At 42.0% G+C, this 18767-nt stretch overlaps 1 protein-coding gene across 5 annotated transcripts in view; it reads right to left on the reverse strand.

Moving 5' to 3' along the window:
* The window catches only part of MYO9B (myosin IXB), a 209155-nt gene that overhangs the window by 107133 nt on the left and 83255 nt on the right, over window positions 1-18767 (reverse strand). For all 5 annotated transcript variants that reach the window (XM_075825311.1, XM_075825308.1, XM_075825307.1 and 2 more), the window contains exons 4-9: window positions 14310-14372; window positions 13262-13361; window positions 9426-9526; window positions 9203-9332; window positions 3123-3212; window positions 731-847 (exon numbers count right to left, since the gene is read on the reverse strand). In XM_075825311.1, coding sequence (XP_075681426.1) covers window positions 731-847; window positions 3123-3212; window positions 9203-9332; window positions 9426-9526; window positions 13262-13361; window positions 14310-14372 — 601 coding nt within the window. The remainder of the gene's footprint in view (window positions 1-730; window positions 848-3122; window positions 3213-9202; window positions 9333-9425; window positions 9527-13261; window positions 13362-14309; window positions 14373-18767) is intronic.

The raw sequence follows: 18767 nt of genomic DNA on the forward strand, positions 1-18767 counted from the left end.
TTTTGGATATGAACGAAGTGATCTGAATGGTATATGGACAGAACAAGTGTGTTTTTGTGTGGTTTAGGGCTTATTTACACGAGCGCGTTAAACGACCGTGGGACGGCCGTTGAAAAAGTGGCCGTCCCACGGACCTATGTAATTCAATATGGCCGTTCACATAGCCGTAGTTTCAACGGACCCTGTGAAGGGTCCGTGCGAAAATAGGACATGTCCGTTCTTTTTGCGCATCATGCTTCCCATCCATAGACTCAACTATGATGGATGCGTGACAATGCGTCGCGCAGCGCTGAGCCAGATGCACCTCGGACATGAAAAACTGCACTTTTTCATGTCCGAGATACGTAGCGCTCGTGTGAAATCAGGCCTCGTGCATGAGGCTCATATGATTGACTGTTATAAATGTTAACTCCTTTTCCCTTGTAAGTCTGTGCCTCCACAAACAAACACTCATTTGAGATTTTGAAATAGAGTGCCTTGGTCCAATTTCCTGTAGGCAGGAAAAAGACAAAAATAAAATCAATGTTAGAATGTGTAGTGAAAGGTAAAAGTAATAATAGGGGTTAAATAGACAACTTAAATACAGATAATCACTAAAAGCTAAAATATTATAACAAATAGAAATCAAAGTTCGAATTACAGTCCAAAGAAACCATGCTGTAGGAAAAAAAAAAACATAAAAAGTGGATCCCAAAAAAGAATAAATATAAAGCCGAAGTTATTCGCTCACATTGACGGATTCCTCCACATCCTTTTTATTGAGTAGTGCGTGGTTGATTCTGAGAACTATCCAGTCAAACAGTGCACTGTACAGAGACTTTGCCATCGAGTCACGAGCAGTTACAGCCTGCAAGAAAGGTCAACAAAATGATCAGAATGCCACCAAAAACAACTGTTTCCTCTATGTATACTGTGCTAAAAGTTACAGGGTTAAAAATATACAGTAACTTGACCTCTGGTGCTACTGTAAACACCATAGCAGGAAATGGATGAACACTTAAAGGCCTAGTTCACACAGAGTTTGACAGTCTGAAAAAATCTGCCTCAAAATTCCTTCAGGAGGTTCAGAGGCGAAAACCGTTCAAAAAAAGAAAGCGACAAAAAAACTCCTCTGCCTCCCATTGAAATCAGTGGGAGGCAATTTGGTCATTTTTTGGCATGGATTCCAATGCGGTTTCTGCATCAAAGCCATCAGAGTCAAAGAACTCCATGTGAACTTACCCTAATACTAAAGCAAAAATGATGATTTCTTCAGCCACGAGATAACGTTCATGGTTGTTGGGAATATTAAATTCCAGCCTTATGATCTAGTACACCCAACATCTGACTATAGTCAGTCAATAGACAGAGGACACAGGCAGTTGTTAAGCAGCCTGTGTGTCTTCCGCTGGAGCGTGACATTCCCTGTAGCCCTGCAGTTTAACTTCCACATTAAGACAGTTTTTGATATAGATAATATATTAGGGAATTGATCATAAGATTTTTAAAATTGCATATTTTATTAGAATTTTCAAGTTGCAATTGTACAAAAGAGCATAACCCCAAACACCCTGCCCCCTACCTCCCAAAAACGCACATACATAAACTTTTTGCACTGTTCATTTAAAAAGCCATGAATTACATTAAGACTTCAGGTGTATTCCCGACTGCCAGTAGAAAGATGCGAAACCTAGATGGTGTATGGTATGATAAAACAACCAATGACAGTATCTCAATTCCCCAATACATCTTCCCACAGAATTACAGAACATTTGAAAGAAGTGTAGATACCCCCAATGACCATGCAGATCCACGGTACAAGGCACTGTGAAGATGGTCAGGCCTGACTGATTAGAGCAGGCTCATATAAAATCTCCGCAACTCCCTAGATGCTAACCCTGAGGTATCAATCCATAGTATCTCATATTTCTGGCTCCCCTTCTAATGTACACCCCTTCTTCAGATAAAATAGCCATTGTATCTGATCAATAAAACTCCCTTACAGATAGGCCACTTTTGTCCAGCCAACATTGTGTTTCCACCTGTGTGCCATATAAAGCACCAGTGTTGCTGCCGTTTTGCCAGGGTCATTCGTTGCTAAATCTTCCACGTAGTCAAAGATACAGACAAATGGAGACGAGACGACATCCAAACTGTTCTAAATTTGGGCAGGCTCACAACTTGTGTCGTAAGTCAGCAGTTTGTGACTTGCATCTTGGGCAAAGTGAATCAGCACGTACCCCTATATCAAACAAGAATTTAGGTGTTCTTTACACTCTATGAAGAATAAGTGCAACAGTCTGTGCACCTTACTGTGGGACAACTGTGGCACCCGCTTGAGAATTCCTAGCCAATGTCCCTTCTCAATAGACCCAATATCCCCATAAGGATATCTAACAAAGGCTCGGTCAGCAAGGATTTATATAGCATGGAAATAACTTCTGCACAGCTACCCAATCTCTCGATTAACCGTATTATCTCATTTGAGGTTTTAACCTTCCCACGCTCACTGAATTCTGCCGGATAAGCATGTTGTAACTAAGAACTTCTGCAATTTAGTTTGAGGATTCTCAAAGCCTTCCTGTAGCTCGTAAAAAAATTTTTTTAAGGGGGCCATCAGCCATAATATGCTGTAACCCCCTAATGCCCTTTTACTTCCATCATTCAAAGCACTCTAGAAAGTATAAAGATGATAAGCAGGGAGTATCCCATTACCACGTGTATTGTGTAGCCCTAGTAACAGGCTGCAATTGCGGACCTTTCTCCACAATTTATGGAGCAACATGGTAAGAGTAGGAGCCTAAACTTATGTGCCTCCAGAGCTTCATACAGGTGTCCGTAATAGTCGCCTCTGCGGGTTGCCCTTGTCGTCCTCCTTCCCATCACCTTAGGTGTTGGAGTTGTACTGTCAAATAATATGCCTAGGGATTAGGCACGGACAAACCTTCCTTGTTTTTTTACCTTCTGAAGTATCTCAAGTCTAATTCGTGATAATGAGATTTACTGAAAATGGCTCCAAAGATGGAGTTTGTTTTTTTTTTTGTGTTTTTAAATGCAAAGTCACATATATTGCCAGAAATGTGCCAATAAATTCCATGCAAGCTATCCGATGAGTCCATGAATCTTTTAATGTTCTCACTCACCTCATTGGTGCTATATGGCAATATCAGCTTTTCGTTTACAGTAACAGTCTTTCTCTTGGTTAGTGCTTCTACTAGCATCTCTCTCTGAACCTGTCGGAGTAAAAGATGATAAACATTTTTTTTTAAAATATGAACAATGCATTTGGGGCTAGCCACTGGTGTACAATATGCAGGATCACTGCAATCAAATCACAAGCCATATATTAAGAGGTCTATGAAATTAGAGAACAATGAAAAGAAACTCGTGTTTTATATGTCAAACAACAAATACTATTTAACCCCTTTTGACCTTCCTGACAGAGCCTCATTTTTCAAATCTGACAAGTTTCACTTTATGTGGTAATAACTTCAGAATGCTTTTACCTATCCAAGCGATTCTGAGATGGTCTTCTCGTGACACATTGGACTTTGTTACTGCCAAAATGTGCTTGATACATTCAGTATTTAATTGTGGAAAACACCAAAATTTGCATTTTTCTAAATTTAAAATGTATTTGCTTGTAAGATAGGCAGTTATACCGCACAAAATTCTTGCTAATTAACATCCCCCATATGTCTACTGTTTTTTGAACATACTTTTATTCTTCTAGGACGTTACAAGGCTTAGAACTTTAGCAGCAATTTCTCACAAAAATGTCAAAAGGTTATTTTTACAGGGGCCAGTTCAGTTGCGAAGTGGCTCTGAGAAGCCTAAATATTAGAAACCCCCAGTAAGTCATCCCATTTTAAAAACGTCACCCCTCAAAGTATTCAAAACCGCATTTAGAACGTTTCTTAACCCTTTAGACTTTTCACGGGAATTAAAGCAAAGTAGAGGTGAGATTTACAAATTTCATATTATTTTGCAGAAATTAGTTTTTTATCCATTTTTTTTGTAACACAGAAAGTTTTACCAGAGAAACGCAACTCAATATTTTATTGCCCAGGTTCTGCAGTTTTAGGAAATATCCTACATGGGGCCCTAGTGTGCTTATGGACTGAAGCACAGGCTTTAGAAGCAAAGGAGAACCCAGAGGATTTTGGGCCTCCTTTTTATTAGATTATATTTTAGGCACCATGTCAGGTTTGAAGGGCTCTTGCGGTGCCAAAACAGTGGTCATCCCACAAAAGTAACCCCATTTGGAAAACTACACCCCTCAAGGAAATTATCTAGGGGTATAGTGAGCATTTTGACCCCACAGGCTTAATGCAGAAATTATTGGAAGTAGGCCGTAAAAATTAAAATCTTTTTTTCAAAGAAAATGTAGGTTTAGCTGATTTTTTCTCATTTCCACAAGGACTAAAGGAGAAAAACCACGACAACATTTATAAAGTAATTTCTCCAGAGTAAAACAGTACCCCACATGTGGTCATAAACGGCTGTTTGGACACATGGCAGGGCTTAGAAGTGAAAGAGCGCTATTTGGAGATCACATTTAGCAGGAATGGTTTGCAGAGGTCATGTCACATATGCAAAGCCCCTAAGGGACCAAAACAGTGGAAACACCCAAAACGTGACTCAGTTTAGGAAACTACACCCCATGAGGAATTCATCAAAGATGTAGTGCGCATTTTGACCCCACAGGTGTTTCATAGACTATTAGAATCGGGAAGTGAAAATAATCCCTTTTCGTCAATAAGACCTAGCTTTAGCTCAACATTATTCATTTTCTCAACAAATAAAGGAAAAAAACAACTCCAAGATTTGTAAAGCAATTTCTGCCGAGTACTGCAATACCCCATGTGAGGTCATAAACACACACGGCAAGGATCAGAAGAGAAGGAGCGCCATTTGTCGTTCAGATTTTGCTGGATTGTTTTCTGGGCGCTATGTCGCATTTGAAAAGCCCCTGTGGGACCAAAACAGTGGAAAACCCCCACAAGTGACCCGATTTTGGAAACTACACCCCTCAAGGTATTCACCTAGGGGTGTAGTGGGCATGTTAACCTCGCCGGTGTTTTGCAGAAATAAGTGTGCACTCGATGTTGCAGATTAAAAAAGGGATTTTTTTCCATAGATATGTCAATATGTGGTGCCCAGCTTGTGCCACCATAACAAGACAGCTCTCTAATTATTATGCTGTGTTTCCCGGTTTTAGAAACACCCTACATGTGGCCCTAATCTTTTGCCTGTACATTCGACCAGGCTCAGGAGTGAAAGCGTACCATGTAAAATTGAGGCCTAATTTGGCGATTTACACAGAATTGGTTCACATTTGCAGAGCTCTGATGTGAAATAATAAAAGAAATCCCTGAGAAGTGACCCCATTTTTGGAAACTAATCCCGTCAAGGCATTTATTAAGGGTGTAGTGAGCATTTTCACCCCACAGGTCTTTTCCATAAATTATTGCGCTGTGGATGGTACAGAGTAGAAATTTCAATGTTTCCCTAGATATGGCAATTCAGTGGCAAATATGTTGTGCCCGGCTGGTGCCACTGGTGACACCCCAAAAATTGTTAAAAGGGTTCTCCCGGGTATGGCGATGCCATATATGTGGAAGTAAACTGCTGTTTGTGCACAGTGTAGGGAGGGAGCTCCATTTGGCTTTTGAAGCGTAGATTTTGCTTGGTAGTAGTTTTACTGGTGTTTCAGTTTATAATGTGGGGGTACATGTAAGCTGGGTAGAGTACATCAGGGGCATAGTCAGGTGGTATAGTAATGGAGTAAAATAATCCATAGATGTGTGTTAGGCTGTGAAGCAATCCTTTCTGCACAGGCCAGTGTCGCACTGATAAATGGTCCTTACTTATCCCACTTTTGGTCCACACTCTGCACCGTTGCAGTTTGGGGAATTTTGCTGGGAAGTGTTGTCCTGGTATAATACGGGTGCCCTTGCTTCCAGCAGATATGTTTAGGCCCTACCCTTCCGGATTCTCTAATTTTAGGGCCTTGAAAAATCGCCTCTTGAAAGAGAAGAAATGTTCCCCTTGGGCCGGCACAACTGCATATTTTTATTTCCTGACTTATTGGAGCCTTAAAGAGGCTCTGTCACCAGATTATAAGTGCCCTAACTACTACATAATGTGATTGGCGCTGTAATGTAGATAACTGGTTTTTATTTTGAACAACGATAATTTTTGAGCAAGTTCTGAAAAATTTTAGATTTATGCTAATTAGTTCTTAACGACGAACTGGGAGTTTTTTTTTTTTTAACTTTTCACCAAGTGGGCGTTGTAAAGAGAAGTGTATGACGCTGACCAAGCCGCGTCATACACTTCTCTCCATTCATGTCCAGCTTATTTCACTGCACAGTGTGATCTCGCAAGATCACGTTGTGACGGGACTTCCTCCAACATGTTCTTCATCGAAGCCACGGAAGACAGGACAGACATTGCCTCCAGCCGTGCCAGGACGTTTATCAGGATCTGCAGCGGCTGATGTCGGTTCAGTCTTAAAGTTTTAAAAAAAAAAAACGCCCAGTTGGTGATTAAGAACTAATTAGCATAAATCTAAAATTGCTCATAACTTGCTCAAAAATTATTGGTTTTCAAAATAAAAACCACTGGTTATCTACATTACAGCGCCTATCATATTAGGTAGGAGATAGGGCACTTATAAACTGGTGACAGAGCCTCTTTGACAAATTTTCTTTTTTCATAGACGTAGTGGTATGAGGGCTGTTTTTTTGCGGGACGAGCTGTATTTACTATTGGTACCATTTTCGTGTACATGAGACTTTTTATCCTATTTTGTTGGGAGGCAAGGTGACCAAAAAACAGCAATTCTGGCATCGTTTTTTTAATACAGCATTCCCAATCGTTATAAATTACATGTTAACTTTATTCTGCGGGTCAGTACGATTCCGGCGATACCTAATTTATAGCACTTTTTTATGTCTTACAACTTTTTGCAAAATAAAATCACTTTTGTAAAAACAATGTATTTTTTTTTTTGTCGCCATGTTGTGAGAATTTTTTGTTGACTGAGCTGTCAGAGGGCTTGTTTTTTTGCGAGATGAGATATAGTTTTTATAGGTACCATTTTTCGTTATATACGGCTTTTTGATCACTTTTTATTCCAATTTTTGTAGGGCAAAGTGACGAAAAACCAAATAATATTTTTAGAGTTCAGGCTGTTACGGACGCGGCGATAACAAATATGTATGTTTTTTGTTGATTTTTTTAAATAATAAAGGACTTAAGGGATAAAGGGCGATTTTGTTTAATTTTATTAATTGAAACATTTATTATATTATTTACAACTTTTGTTTTCACTTTTTTATTTTACACTTTTCTTTAGTCCCACTAGGGGACTTGAAGGTTTTTTTTCTAATACATTGCACTACCTATGTATCGCTTTCGATCGCTGCATCTAAGGGGTTAATGGCAGGAATCGGAGCTAGCTCCGTACATCCACCGCTGACGCCGGCTCAGCTCCTGAGTCGGCGCCATCTTGCTGGCGGCAACGGAAGCATTTCAGCCGGGGCCTGAAAGGCTTCCGTACTAGTTATACCGGGAGGCTAGCGTTAGTCCTCTGGTTGCCTTTGCAGCCACCGACACCCCGGCAATTTAATTGCTGGGGTGCCGATGAGCTGCAAACCCTTTAAATGCTTTAATTGCTTTTGACAGCTGTATTTAAGGGGTTAATAGTGGGGATCTGAGCAAACTTTGGTCCCCGCCATTACGCCAGGTTGTCAGCTGTAACAGGTTGACAATTTGTCGTATGGATACGGCAAAATGCGGGAAGCACTGGCTTTCCATGACTTATCCATACGACAAATATCGGGAAGGGGTTAATAGAAAAACACGAACATCTGTTCCAATGAATAAGGATTTCTGACTATTGTTAATAGCAAACGGTGTACACTTAAAGGCTACATAGACTTTTGGAATTTAAATTTTTAAATTTTAATTTTTTTAAGTATATCAATGTTTTAGGTGATTTTATATATTTTTATATTGACTTTTATCAAAAATTGTGCTTTGTTTTTCAGATACAGCTTTTATGTATCCTCTATACATAGAAGTTGTATTGTTCGCTATGAGCCAATACAGTCAGTTCAGCTAAACTAATGGTATGGCTGAGAGTGGGTCCTGTGCGAATTTAACACACAGGACCACCATAATATCGATCACATCTAAGTACATGACCGAGCCTGAAAAGGACTTAATGACCAGCTAAATTATTCAGTTTTTACCGGTCTGCCTTTCAGCCGCCATAACTTTTTTATTTTTTCATTGACGTGGCCGTATGAGACCTTTCTTTTATGTGGAAACATTTTTTTATTTTTTTTCGCAGTTTGGGGGTACAAACATTTTTTTTACGCCATGAATATAGAAAAAAGCAATTCTCTGCATAGTTTTTCTTGTTTCGTTTTTATCCCATACAACGTTTCAAACTAAGTAACCTGTTCGATTAATTCTTCAGGTTATTGCTGTCGTTTAGATACCAAATATGTGTAGGTTTTTTGTTTTTATTTTATGTAGGAGCAATAAAATATTTTTTATGCAAAATATTTTATTTTTTTTAATCCCATTAAGGGATAACTTTATTTACATCTTTATTTTTTACTTATAATGTATTAGTATAATATATTGGCATACAGGAGTATGCTATCTCACCCTTGACACAGGCTGCAGTTAGGGCAGCACATAGTGCGCCCGAACAGCAGGCAAACTGAACAGACAGCCCTAGTGTCCATTCTAGTTCCCCAGGGATGACTGCAGAGGGATTCCACAGTTTTTGATCACATCACCGGTTCTCCTGCGTGAAGATCAGAAGCTGTAAGTTACAGCTCTTGCTTAGAGGATGAGCACTCACAGGAGTGCTTATCAGCCTCTTCTACAGCGATGTCAAAAGACAGTTGTTAAGGAGTTAACTATTATATTAGGATGGTCCTGTGTGTTAGACACACACAGGACCCGAACTGAGACGAGCCATCAAATTAGCTGAACAAACTAAAATCGGCTCATAGCCAACGATAAATCTTCTAGTATAGACGATACATAGAAGCTGTATCAAACATTTTTTTTTTTTAAAGTAATGAAAAAAAAATAATATTTAAAATCACCTAAAACATGGATTTTATAAAAAAAAAATTAATAGCTTGCAAAAGTGTACATACACTTTAAAGCTTCACAGTTCCAATATATTCCGTACCTGAAGCAGCTGTGATAAGGTGTCCAGCACCTCAGGGGGACCGACATCAAGACCTTCATCCCTTCCAGAAGCCTTTTTCTTGTAGGTAACGTTGCCCAAATATAGGATAGCCGATAAGACTGAAAATATCCTTGAAAAAAAGAAATACACAATAAACACAAAGCTGGAATGAGTACACTGAGCAGTGGACATGTCCTTTAGTAATAATGCTTGAAACGCTCACTGTTTCTTTGTGGCCGGAAGGAATCCAACCATTTCCATGGCTTGCTTCAACCTTTCAAAATCATGCCGGAGATCTTCTCCCTCTTCAATCTTGAAATTATTCTAACAAAACAACACACATTATATAGTTAAAGAACTGAATAAATAAAATAAAAAAAAGATGGTAAAATGCAAATTTTTTATTTACGCCATATAAAAATAAATATGGTGTGTACTGAACTTCAAGGATCGGTCACCTCACACCTCAAATGTCTGTTTTAGTACATACTTGCATAGCCATAATACAGCAATTCGAAAGAATCTTTCCTTAGAACTCGCTTAGACATACTGCGCTGTGTCGTTCCTCTGTGTTACCAGTTGGGGGGGGGGGGGTGTCGTGCTATACAGTCTGACATTGTAGGGACACACCGCTTTGAGAAGGGGAATACTAACTTCTAGCTATATATATATATATATATATATATATATATATATACACACACACACACAGATTATATGTATGTATATATATATATATATATATATATATATATATATACATATATAATCTATCTATACACAGCTATCCCTATCTATTCATATACACTGTACAGCTCTAACAATTCATTCTCTCTCTCAGTCACCCTGGATCACTGTGAGGGGAGTGAAGGACGCTAGAATGCTATATCCATACAACGTGAAAAAAAGGGCAGTTAGCAACGGATCAAATGTCAAATTGTCATGGCTGTTATGTTGTGTCTCAAAATTTTACTCCATTTCCCGGCCGTCTGACCGTTTTTAACCACCATTTGCCATTAGTTTTTTATGGTAGTTAAAAAAAAGGAAGGATGAATTTTATTCGTTATGGTTTCTTTGTCCCAACTCTGAAAACACCACAGTGCTCATGTGGATAGTGCAACAGTGCCAACATATGTCGCCAGACCCCCCAGTAGATAGCGCCACCTAAGCTCACTCTAGGAGCGGAATCCCCAGTCAGAGCGCTCTGGCACTTAGGTGAGGCGCTTAGAGAGAGCTTAGGTGGCGCTATCTATAGGGGGTTGTGTATGGCGCCATCTACAGGGGATGTGTATTCCAGGCATCTTAAAGCCCCGGCAGACATGAAAGTGCAGCGCTGCTTACACTGAAGCAACATTGCACACATTAAACCCCGTTCCAGGCTGCCAACGTTTATATACGTTACAACTGCACGGGGCATTGGCAGGTGGAATGTATATAGCCGTATGGCTGTCAAGAAGGGGTTAATTTTACGGTCAGTCCTGATGCTTTGTATGCATGTGCCTTAAAGTCTCTGGCTTTCGTTTTCTATAAACCATGCAAAACCACTGTCCATTTTAACCTCTTCTGGAAATAGAAGTTAATACATTCTGCTTCTTAGGGTCCGTTCTCACGAATGGTTTTGGTGCAGATTTTGACGCGGTACCGCGTCGGAGTCAGCTCCAAAACACGGCTGAAAATCGCCGAACATTTATTTTAAACAGGGGGCAGAAACGTGCTCCCCCGGTAGCTCGCAGAAAATAAAGCGCCATGTTCTTTTTTGCCACGGTTTCCACCTCTGACCTCCCACTGAAATCAATGGAAGGCAGAAAAAACCTGCAGCGGCAGCATGAGCATTTTTCGCGGTCCATGCATTAGATGGAATAGCCACAGGCAAAAAACGCAGTGAAAAAAACAAAAAAACGTAGGCAGTTCAAAATCTGCTTCAAATTTCCTAAAGGGAGGTATGTAAACACACCACTAGAGGGCTAGATAGGCTTGCATCATGCCTGACTTTCCAATTCTATTTCCATGACAAACATAGATGAATGACACAAAAAGAAAGCAGAAAGGCAATTTGACAAGAAAAAAAAAAGCCCTGAGGCAACAAATAGGTACAAGGAAAAAAAACGTGATGGCAAACTACACACCATGTGTGACCAGATGGGATAATATACTTAGAAGGGTATTCCTAACTCAGACTTTTATAGCATATCCCCCAGCTGTGAGACCAGCACCTATCTTTCAGGGCAGGATCACCCGACGGAGAATTAACGGAGAGGCAAACGGGCCCAACTGTTTCCGTAACTCTGATAGAAAATAATGGAGAGATGCACTCACAGCCACCTCTTGATTTATTCTCTGCATGGATGTGGATGCGATGAGTTGGGACAGGGGGTCGGAGGAGCCTTGTTTTATGGCATATATTGGCTGAGTTGGGAATAAGGGGTTTGCCCATCAGGGACATTTATGGCATATCCACAGGATATGCCATGAATGTCAGATAGATGCGGGTTCCACCTCTGGGACCCACACCTATCTCTAGAACGGGCCCCCTAAACTCAGTTCTACCTTTCTCGGTTCCCGCTGCCTCCCGGGCCATTTCCTGATTACATGTTGAGAAATTACAAAAACGGCGTCACTCGCTGAGCTACGCTGTTTCCGTAACTCCCATAGAAGTGAATGCCAGTTACGCAGGTAGCGTAGCACGCGAGATACGCTGTTTCCGTAACTGCCATTCACTCCTATGGGAGTGGATTTCGGATTACATGGTTGGAAATCGCAAGTGGCAGCGGGAAACGAGAAAAGTAGAAAGGTGTTTCGGGGGCCTTGTTCTAGAGATAGGTGCGAGTCCCAGAGGTGGGACCTGCATCTATCTGACATTTAGGACATATCCTTTGGATATGTCATAAATGTCCCTCATAGGCAAAGTCCTTTAAAACAGAAGTATGATAATTAAAAAACCATTACTTCCTAAAATTATTTATTGGAATTAGAATGCTAGCGATCTAGGTTCCTCAGACAAATATATACGAACATATTACATACTCCACTTTCTCAGGCTTGGTTCACACCACGATCATGCATGTTCAAAAAGGTAACTTCTTCTCAAAAGTAAAAATTAAATATGCACTTTTTAAAAACAGCATGCAATAGAACACCCATCATGTTGAAATTGACTATTATAAAAAATAACCGGATACTCATGATTGACCGTAAATGGAAATGCGCGGTGTTCAAAGAAGTAGAATTAATAAACCAGATTCATAATTTTTATCAGATGGAAAAAGCTTGGGCTATTAGGGCGAAAAATTTAAGACAATAGGAGTATTGGAAGTTGTTTGTTGTTCTCAGGAACAAACACTACCTCCTCAACCTCTCTCCTCCGCCCGCAACAATCCTCTAGTTGAGCAAATGTAGAAGTTGCGTGGTCTGCCTGTCCATTACTTAAATCTCTCGTGTGATTATAGCGGTGTGATCATTATCATGAATAGGTTAATTTTATCAGATTATTTGCCTATCTTTGCGGACACATTTACATGCAGTTGTAAATTTGATTGTTAACTTATAGAAATTTTTACATTCCGGATTCCTTTGATAAATGCTACCTATGTAATTGCTCCATGTCGGAGTCCTTGCATTGTCTCTATTGTTTCAAAACTCAAAAATGTTATTGAAAATAAAGAAAACAGGATCCGTCTGTTCAACAGATCAGAAAAAATAGTGAGCCAGTAGGATTTGTGTGTCCAGTTGCATCCCACACAAAAAATAACCCCAGTACCTTTAAACAGGATAAAAAAAACACAGGAACCTAGCCCAAAAGAAATGGACTTTTCTACATTTTAGTGATAAATGCTCTTCAAGTCAATCCAAAAAATAAAAAATACACAGTGAAACCTATACAGAAGTCTACCCCTTTATCTAGACCAAATTTACTGACAGATTTAGATTTTTTTATCTTCTGTATATTAGCCTCTTACTTGAGAGGGCCACCCCTCTAGAAAACCATTTGCAGTGTCATTTGGGGTGTTTGTCTTAGAGGTTCCACTGTATGTAATGTTCATTTTCTAGAACATCTATTACCTGATTGAGGTAAAAATAGTCTTCAGGTTGTTTCAGCTGGAAAGCTTTTCTCTCCTCCTCAGAAGCCCCAAGGAGCATATAATAGAAAACATGGTAATTCCTGTTCAAGCAAAAAGAAAAAAATTCAGATCCAAGTGAGGTGATAAACAGAAGACATGTAGCAGAAGATGTGGAACAAACTTAAAGGGGTTTTCCGCCCCACACTCAAAAAAAATATGATGAAGCGCTTTCCCTACTGTAATCAACCTGCTGACACTACTTCCACAAAAATTCTATACTTACCATTCCTATCTTTCACGTTGTGCTCTGTTTGTTTACATCAATTTCGGGGCGTGTTTTTTGTTTTTTTTTTCAATACAATATAAAATTCCATACAAGTAAGGAATAAAGAAAATACAATTATGCACATTTTTACATTTTCCCCCTACTCCCACCCCCCACCCTCTCAAGACCGATCTTGGTAAAACAAAAAACAAAAAGAACAAAAATTCTTACCACTCCCCCCAATAGGTTTTGCAGTGTTTGCCTTGATTATAGATTTTCTCATATTTCATTATAATTTTTACATTATTTACCCAAGCATTAAACTCCGGTGGGGAGCTAGATATCCACTTTCTAACTATTAGTAATTTTGCAATAAATAATATTTCGGGGCGTGTTTGATTTCATAGCGAAGTAGTGTGAAGTAGGCTCCTCCCTCTTGTTTAATGCTTGTCACAGAGAATAACAGGGAGCCGTGCATGCGTGGTCCCAGCAGTAAAAGAAGACACCCACATAAAAGTAATGTCACTAGCGATATGCCGTATACTGGTCTAGGACTATTAGCACCCAGACCATGTGATTGGTATACGCCGCGGCACTGGAGGATGGAGAAAATGTGACGTCACTGGTCACATGACCACCGGGGAGAACTGATTTCAGGGTCACTTTCTGTAATGTAAGTACATTTGAACTCTAGTGTGTCGGAGTGGAAAATTAGTGTACAAATAAAAATGTAAAATCGAAAAACCCCTTTAAAAGACCCGGTTTTACCCTAGCATCATCTCACCTTTCATTCTTTTCCTGAGAAACTAGTCGGGATTTTTCAAGGAGGTATTTTTCCACCACAGCCCTGAGAAAAGTAAAATGTGGTTATTTATTTTTTACTTTAAAAAGGACATTGATAAAAGATTAAACTCCGTGGCTCTATGGCCAAAAATCAATGACACGAACGAACGATCGAACGAACTTATCAATACTGAAGCACCGTGCGAACGGTGTGCTGTCTCTCCCCCCCCCCCCCATGTAGCACATGCACTGCTGAATAATATATCGCAGGGGAAAAACCACGCTAGATCAGTACTATTCAGTAAATCGAAGTGTCAGCAATTGCGCCTTAGGGTCAGTTCACAGTTTTCTGGTGTCGATTTTTATGCGGGAACCACGTCGGAATGAGCAGCAAAAAACTTCCAAAACTGACCCCTATTGATTTGAATGGGAGGCAGAAGCGTTTTTTTTCCCCTGGGCAGCATTTGGTGACTCGCAGAGTCCTTTCTTGCAGCCATTTCCGCCTCGGACTCCCATTGAAATCAATGGGAGGCAGAAAAAACCTGCGGAGCCCGCGTTTGAGCATTTTTTGCTAGCTTTCCTTGCATTAGCTTCAGTAGTCTCGAAAAAACAGTTCTGAAGGACTTCTGAGGCAGATTTTTTCTGCCTGCAAAAAGCTGTGTGAACAGGGCCTTCGGCTAGATTCACACACAGTAGAAGCCATCGGAATTTTGCATTAATTCTACAAGTTAATATTTTACCTCACAGAGTAGGTGAAACCAATTGCAAATATGGATCAAATCAGCAGAAAAAAAAAAAGTGTGCTGTGGATTTTATAACCAGGATCATGAACTCAAATCCACGTGCAACCTAAACTTTAAAGCCAGTTTTGAGGCCCTTTTACATAAGCGGCCGATGCAGCGAGCGATCAATGAGACATCGTTGATCGGCGCTTGTTTGCTCCTGTCACACGGAGCTATGGATGGGGACAAGAGGTTGTTACTCCGATCGCTCGTCCCCATCCATTATCATTACGTCGGCAGTGCGGTTTACACAGGGAGATGTGCTGACGACAACGATATTTTACTTTTTAAAAATGATACGACCAGCAGAAGATCCAGCGTTTGCTCGTTCATCAGCTGATCGTTCCCCTGTTTACACAGGGCAATTATCGGGAACGAGCAGTCTATGAATGCTCGTGTGCCTGATAATTGTCCAGTGTAAAACACCTTTTATACAAGAGTACTACAAGAAAAAGTCATCAGACCTGCGGTAATATGGACGCAGAAATGAAACTGGCCTTAGCCGGAGCGGTCAATCTCAAACCCACTAGAATTACACAGACGTTTACGGCTTTTTGTCAATATAAATTGAAAGCAGAAAACCTTGTGTAGGTGAATGACGGGATTAAAAACAAACATTCTTGAGTAATCTGAAGCCAGTATACAGTTTTTAATTATAAAAAACAACAAAGCTTAACCTCAATTTTGATGAAAAAAACTAGTATATTAATGAAGTGCATAAGCATTATAAACATCAGTAATGGGTCTAAAAGCCGCAGCAGAAAAGAAACCTCCTCTGTCTCCTATTGAAATTAATCGAAAGCGGTTCTGGACGTTTGCTGGCGCAGATTCCGATGCAGCTTCTGCGTAAAAAAAACAGTCAACTGGGCCTTAGAATGGGAATACAAGCGGTCATTAATAGAAACCTGTATTTAGACAGGCTACAGCAGACCGTGAGTCTGAACATAAAAGTGTGCTCGCCAAAGGTTATCCTATGCTTTAAGGCCTCATGCACACGGCTGTGCTCGTAATCACAGGCCGCGAGTACGGGCACATCTGGCCGCAGAGGGCCACCCGCATTTTTGGCCCGTGTTCTCTTTTTCCGGGGCAGTTTGTGGCGATTTCCACCTCTGACCTTCCATTGAAATTGGCTTTGACATGGTGGTGTGAGGACGCATCTTCGAGGCTCCGGACCCGGCTTACAGACAATCACCCACTGGGCTCACTTACCTGGCTTCTGGGAGTTATGACGAAGGGGAGGAATCGTAAGACTCTTTCGGCTACTCTCTGCACATCTTCCATCGGCAGATTCCTTAGTTCCCGACAGGACAGGTCATCTCCGCGGCGCTCCTCCATTTCTTCTCTAGGCCGCAGTCAGACGCCGCCAGCATGTGCGCTGCTCCCCTGTGCACGCTCCCGACATAGCGACACCTCAGGTATGTCTGGGCCTTGATGCCGTGCCTGGGACGGCTCTGCTGGCCCGGTCGGCTGATTATCCTCCTCTCCTGCCCCAGTGTGAGACCCGGCAAGACGCTGACCGCATGGCTCTGCAACGTCAGGCGGTGCCATTTTCTCCTGCCGCTCCACAGTAGTCTCGCCCAGAGGACTTGCTGCAGCTTAGCCAGGGGACGCCTGCCATTCTGAGGGGGCTACCCACCCCCTCTGCGGTTGAGGGGGACCACCTGTCGGTCTTTTCTTCGGGTCCTCCAGCCTCTATGGAACGGACATTGACAGAGCTAATGGGAAATGGTGCGGGCTCTGCCTACAAAAGTCTGACCTGGACATCAGTCTCTCCCGCCTGGAGGAAAAGCATGATAAGGCGATTGATGCAGTTACCCAGGACGTACGCTCACTTACCGCGCGTGTGGCAACATTGGAGAGCCAGAACTCTGTTCGTTCTCTGGACATCTCGGTCCTTTCTCAGACTCTGGACACTCAATCTACCCAAATGCGGGACTTTTCCTTACACCTGGATAATGTTGAAAATAAGGGGAGATGGATCAATTTGAGAATCGGAATCAGTGCCTCCAGAAGGCATGTATGACGCAGTGACTCATATCTTCAACAAGCTCCTGGATAGACCACGGGATATGGCCATTGAGATGGATAGAGTGCATAGATTGGCGGGCCAATGGGCCAGGGACGTCAACCGCCCACGGGATGTCATATGCAGAGTTCATTTCTACAAACAGAAGGAGGACATTGCATGCAGAGAGTGGGAGAAAGGGGCCATACTCCATAATGGTTCAGAGGTTACCATTTTGCCAGACGTTTCCAGATTGACTCTACATGCGTAGAGCTGTAGGCCCTTTACTGGAGGTTACTAAAGCAGCGGGAGCTACGTACAGGCGGGGCCATCCCTTCCACATCATACTCCGCAAACAGGGGCATTCGTTTGCTGTTCGATCTCCGGATGACTTGGAGGAAGCGTTTCGTTTCCTGAAGATCCCTCCAGTCCTGTTGAGCGATTGGACTGAGCACCCAAAGTCGCTCTCCCAGGGCAGGTCCCTATCCGGATCCAGCACGCCCGATTCCGCATCGCTCCAGAGACGGTCCAGTCGAGATGCGGACACCAGTGAGGCGTTCCTTGAGCAGTGACTGACCTATCACATTTTCACTGTACGGCCTAGCCCTCCCCATGTGGGCCTCGGTCGGTATTGTGTGTTCCATGTGCTTATTTCCCATTTGCAGTGTACTTCAGGAGGTGTCTCTGTTAGTATTCATGTTGGTATTTGAACAGGGTATTCTGCATAGTACGATGGCACGGGGGCTCCTCTCCTTGTGGACTTCCACATGTTTCTCCATTCAGGGGTAGGGTGGTCTCCGCTGAAGTCTACACTTGTGCCCGTTCCCTGCTTCTGTGTCTCACTGACCTGGCTGGGTGCGTGTTGGGGGAGGGAGCGGGCAGGCTAGGCTGGCCACGGGGGTGGGGGGTGTATTGGTTCCCGATACCTTCCTGTTCGGATTCCCAACATAGTTCTTAGCGTTGTTGCTTAGCTTATACTCCTTCTGCCTGTTGTGCCAGTCTTTGTTGGGGACGTTCATACGGATGGCACCATGCGAGCTTTCCTAGGCAGCTGGGAGCCCCCTCCCGTGGGATTACTGTGGTAGGTGGTTCTTTGTAGGAGGGTCGGGAAGTCCACTCATTATCTAGCCGGTAGGGTCCGGAGTTTCCTTGAGTTCATTTTGCAGTTTATATATAATTTTGCCTTTTCGCATCACGGTCATTCTTCGTTCCCCATTAGGGTCCCGTGTTGCTGTGTCTCGGTCGGAGGGTGACATAGCACACGACGAGTTGTTGAGCGGTTTTGTACTCCGCTTATAGTGGGGCTGTCTTGTTACATTGTTCTGGTATTTCTACCTCTTCTAAGGGGACTTTTTCTTTCTTTGTTTCTTTCCTCTCCCCTCTATGTCTTCTTCCTCTCCCACCATGTCTAACATCACTGTTGTTTCCCTGAATGCCCAGGGTCTGAACATCCCTGAGAAGAGGTCCTCCATTCTCCTTCTCTGGAAGAAAAAAGTGCAGGTGACCTTCCTTCAGGAGACACACTTTCAGGCAGATTGTATGCTGGAGCTCACGGATTCACATTATACGGACGGGTATCATAGCATGTCCCCAGGGGGTCTCCATCCTGATTTCACGCTCTCTCCCTTGGGAACATGTGGAGACTCGCACTGATGGAGCGGGAAGGTATCTC

Source organism: Rhinoderma darwinii, chromosome 1, assembly GCF_050947455.1.
Source record: "Rhinoderma darwinii isolate aRhiDar2 chromosome 1, aRhiDar2.hap1, whole genome shotgun sequence".
NCBI classification, from domain to species: Eukaryota; Metazoa; Chordata; class Amphibia; order Anura; family Rhinodermatidae; genus Rhinoderma; species Rhinoderma darwinii.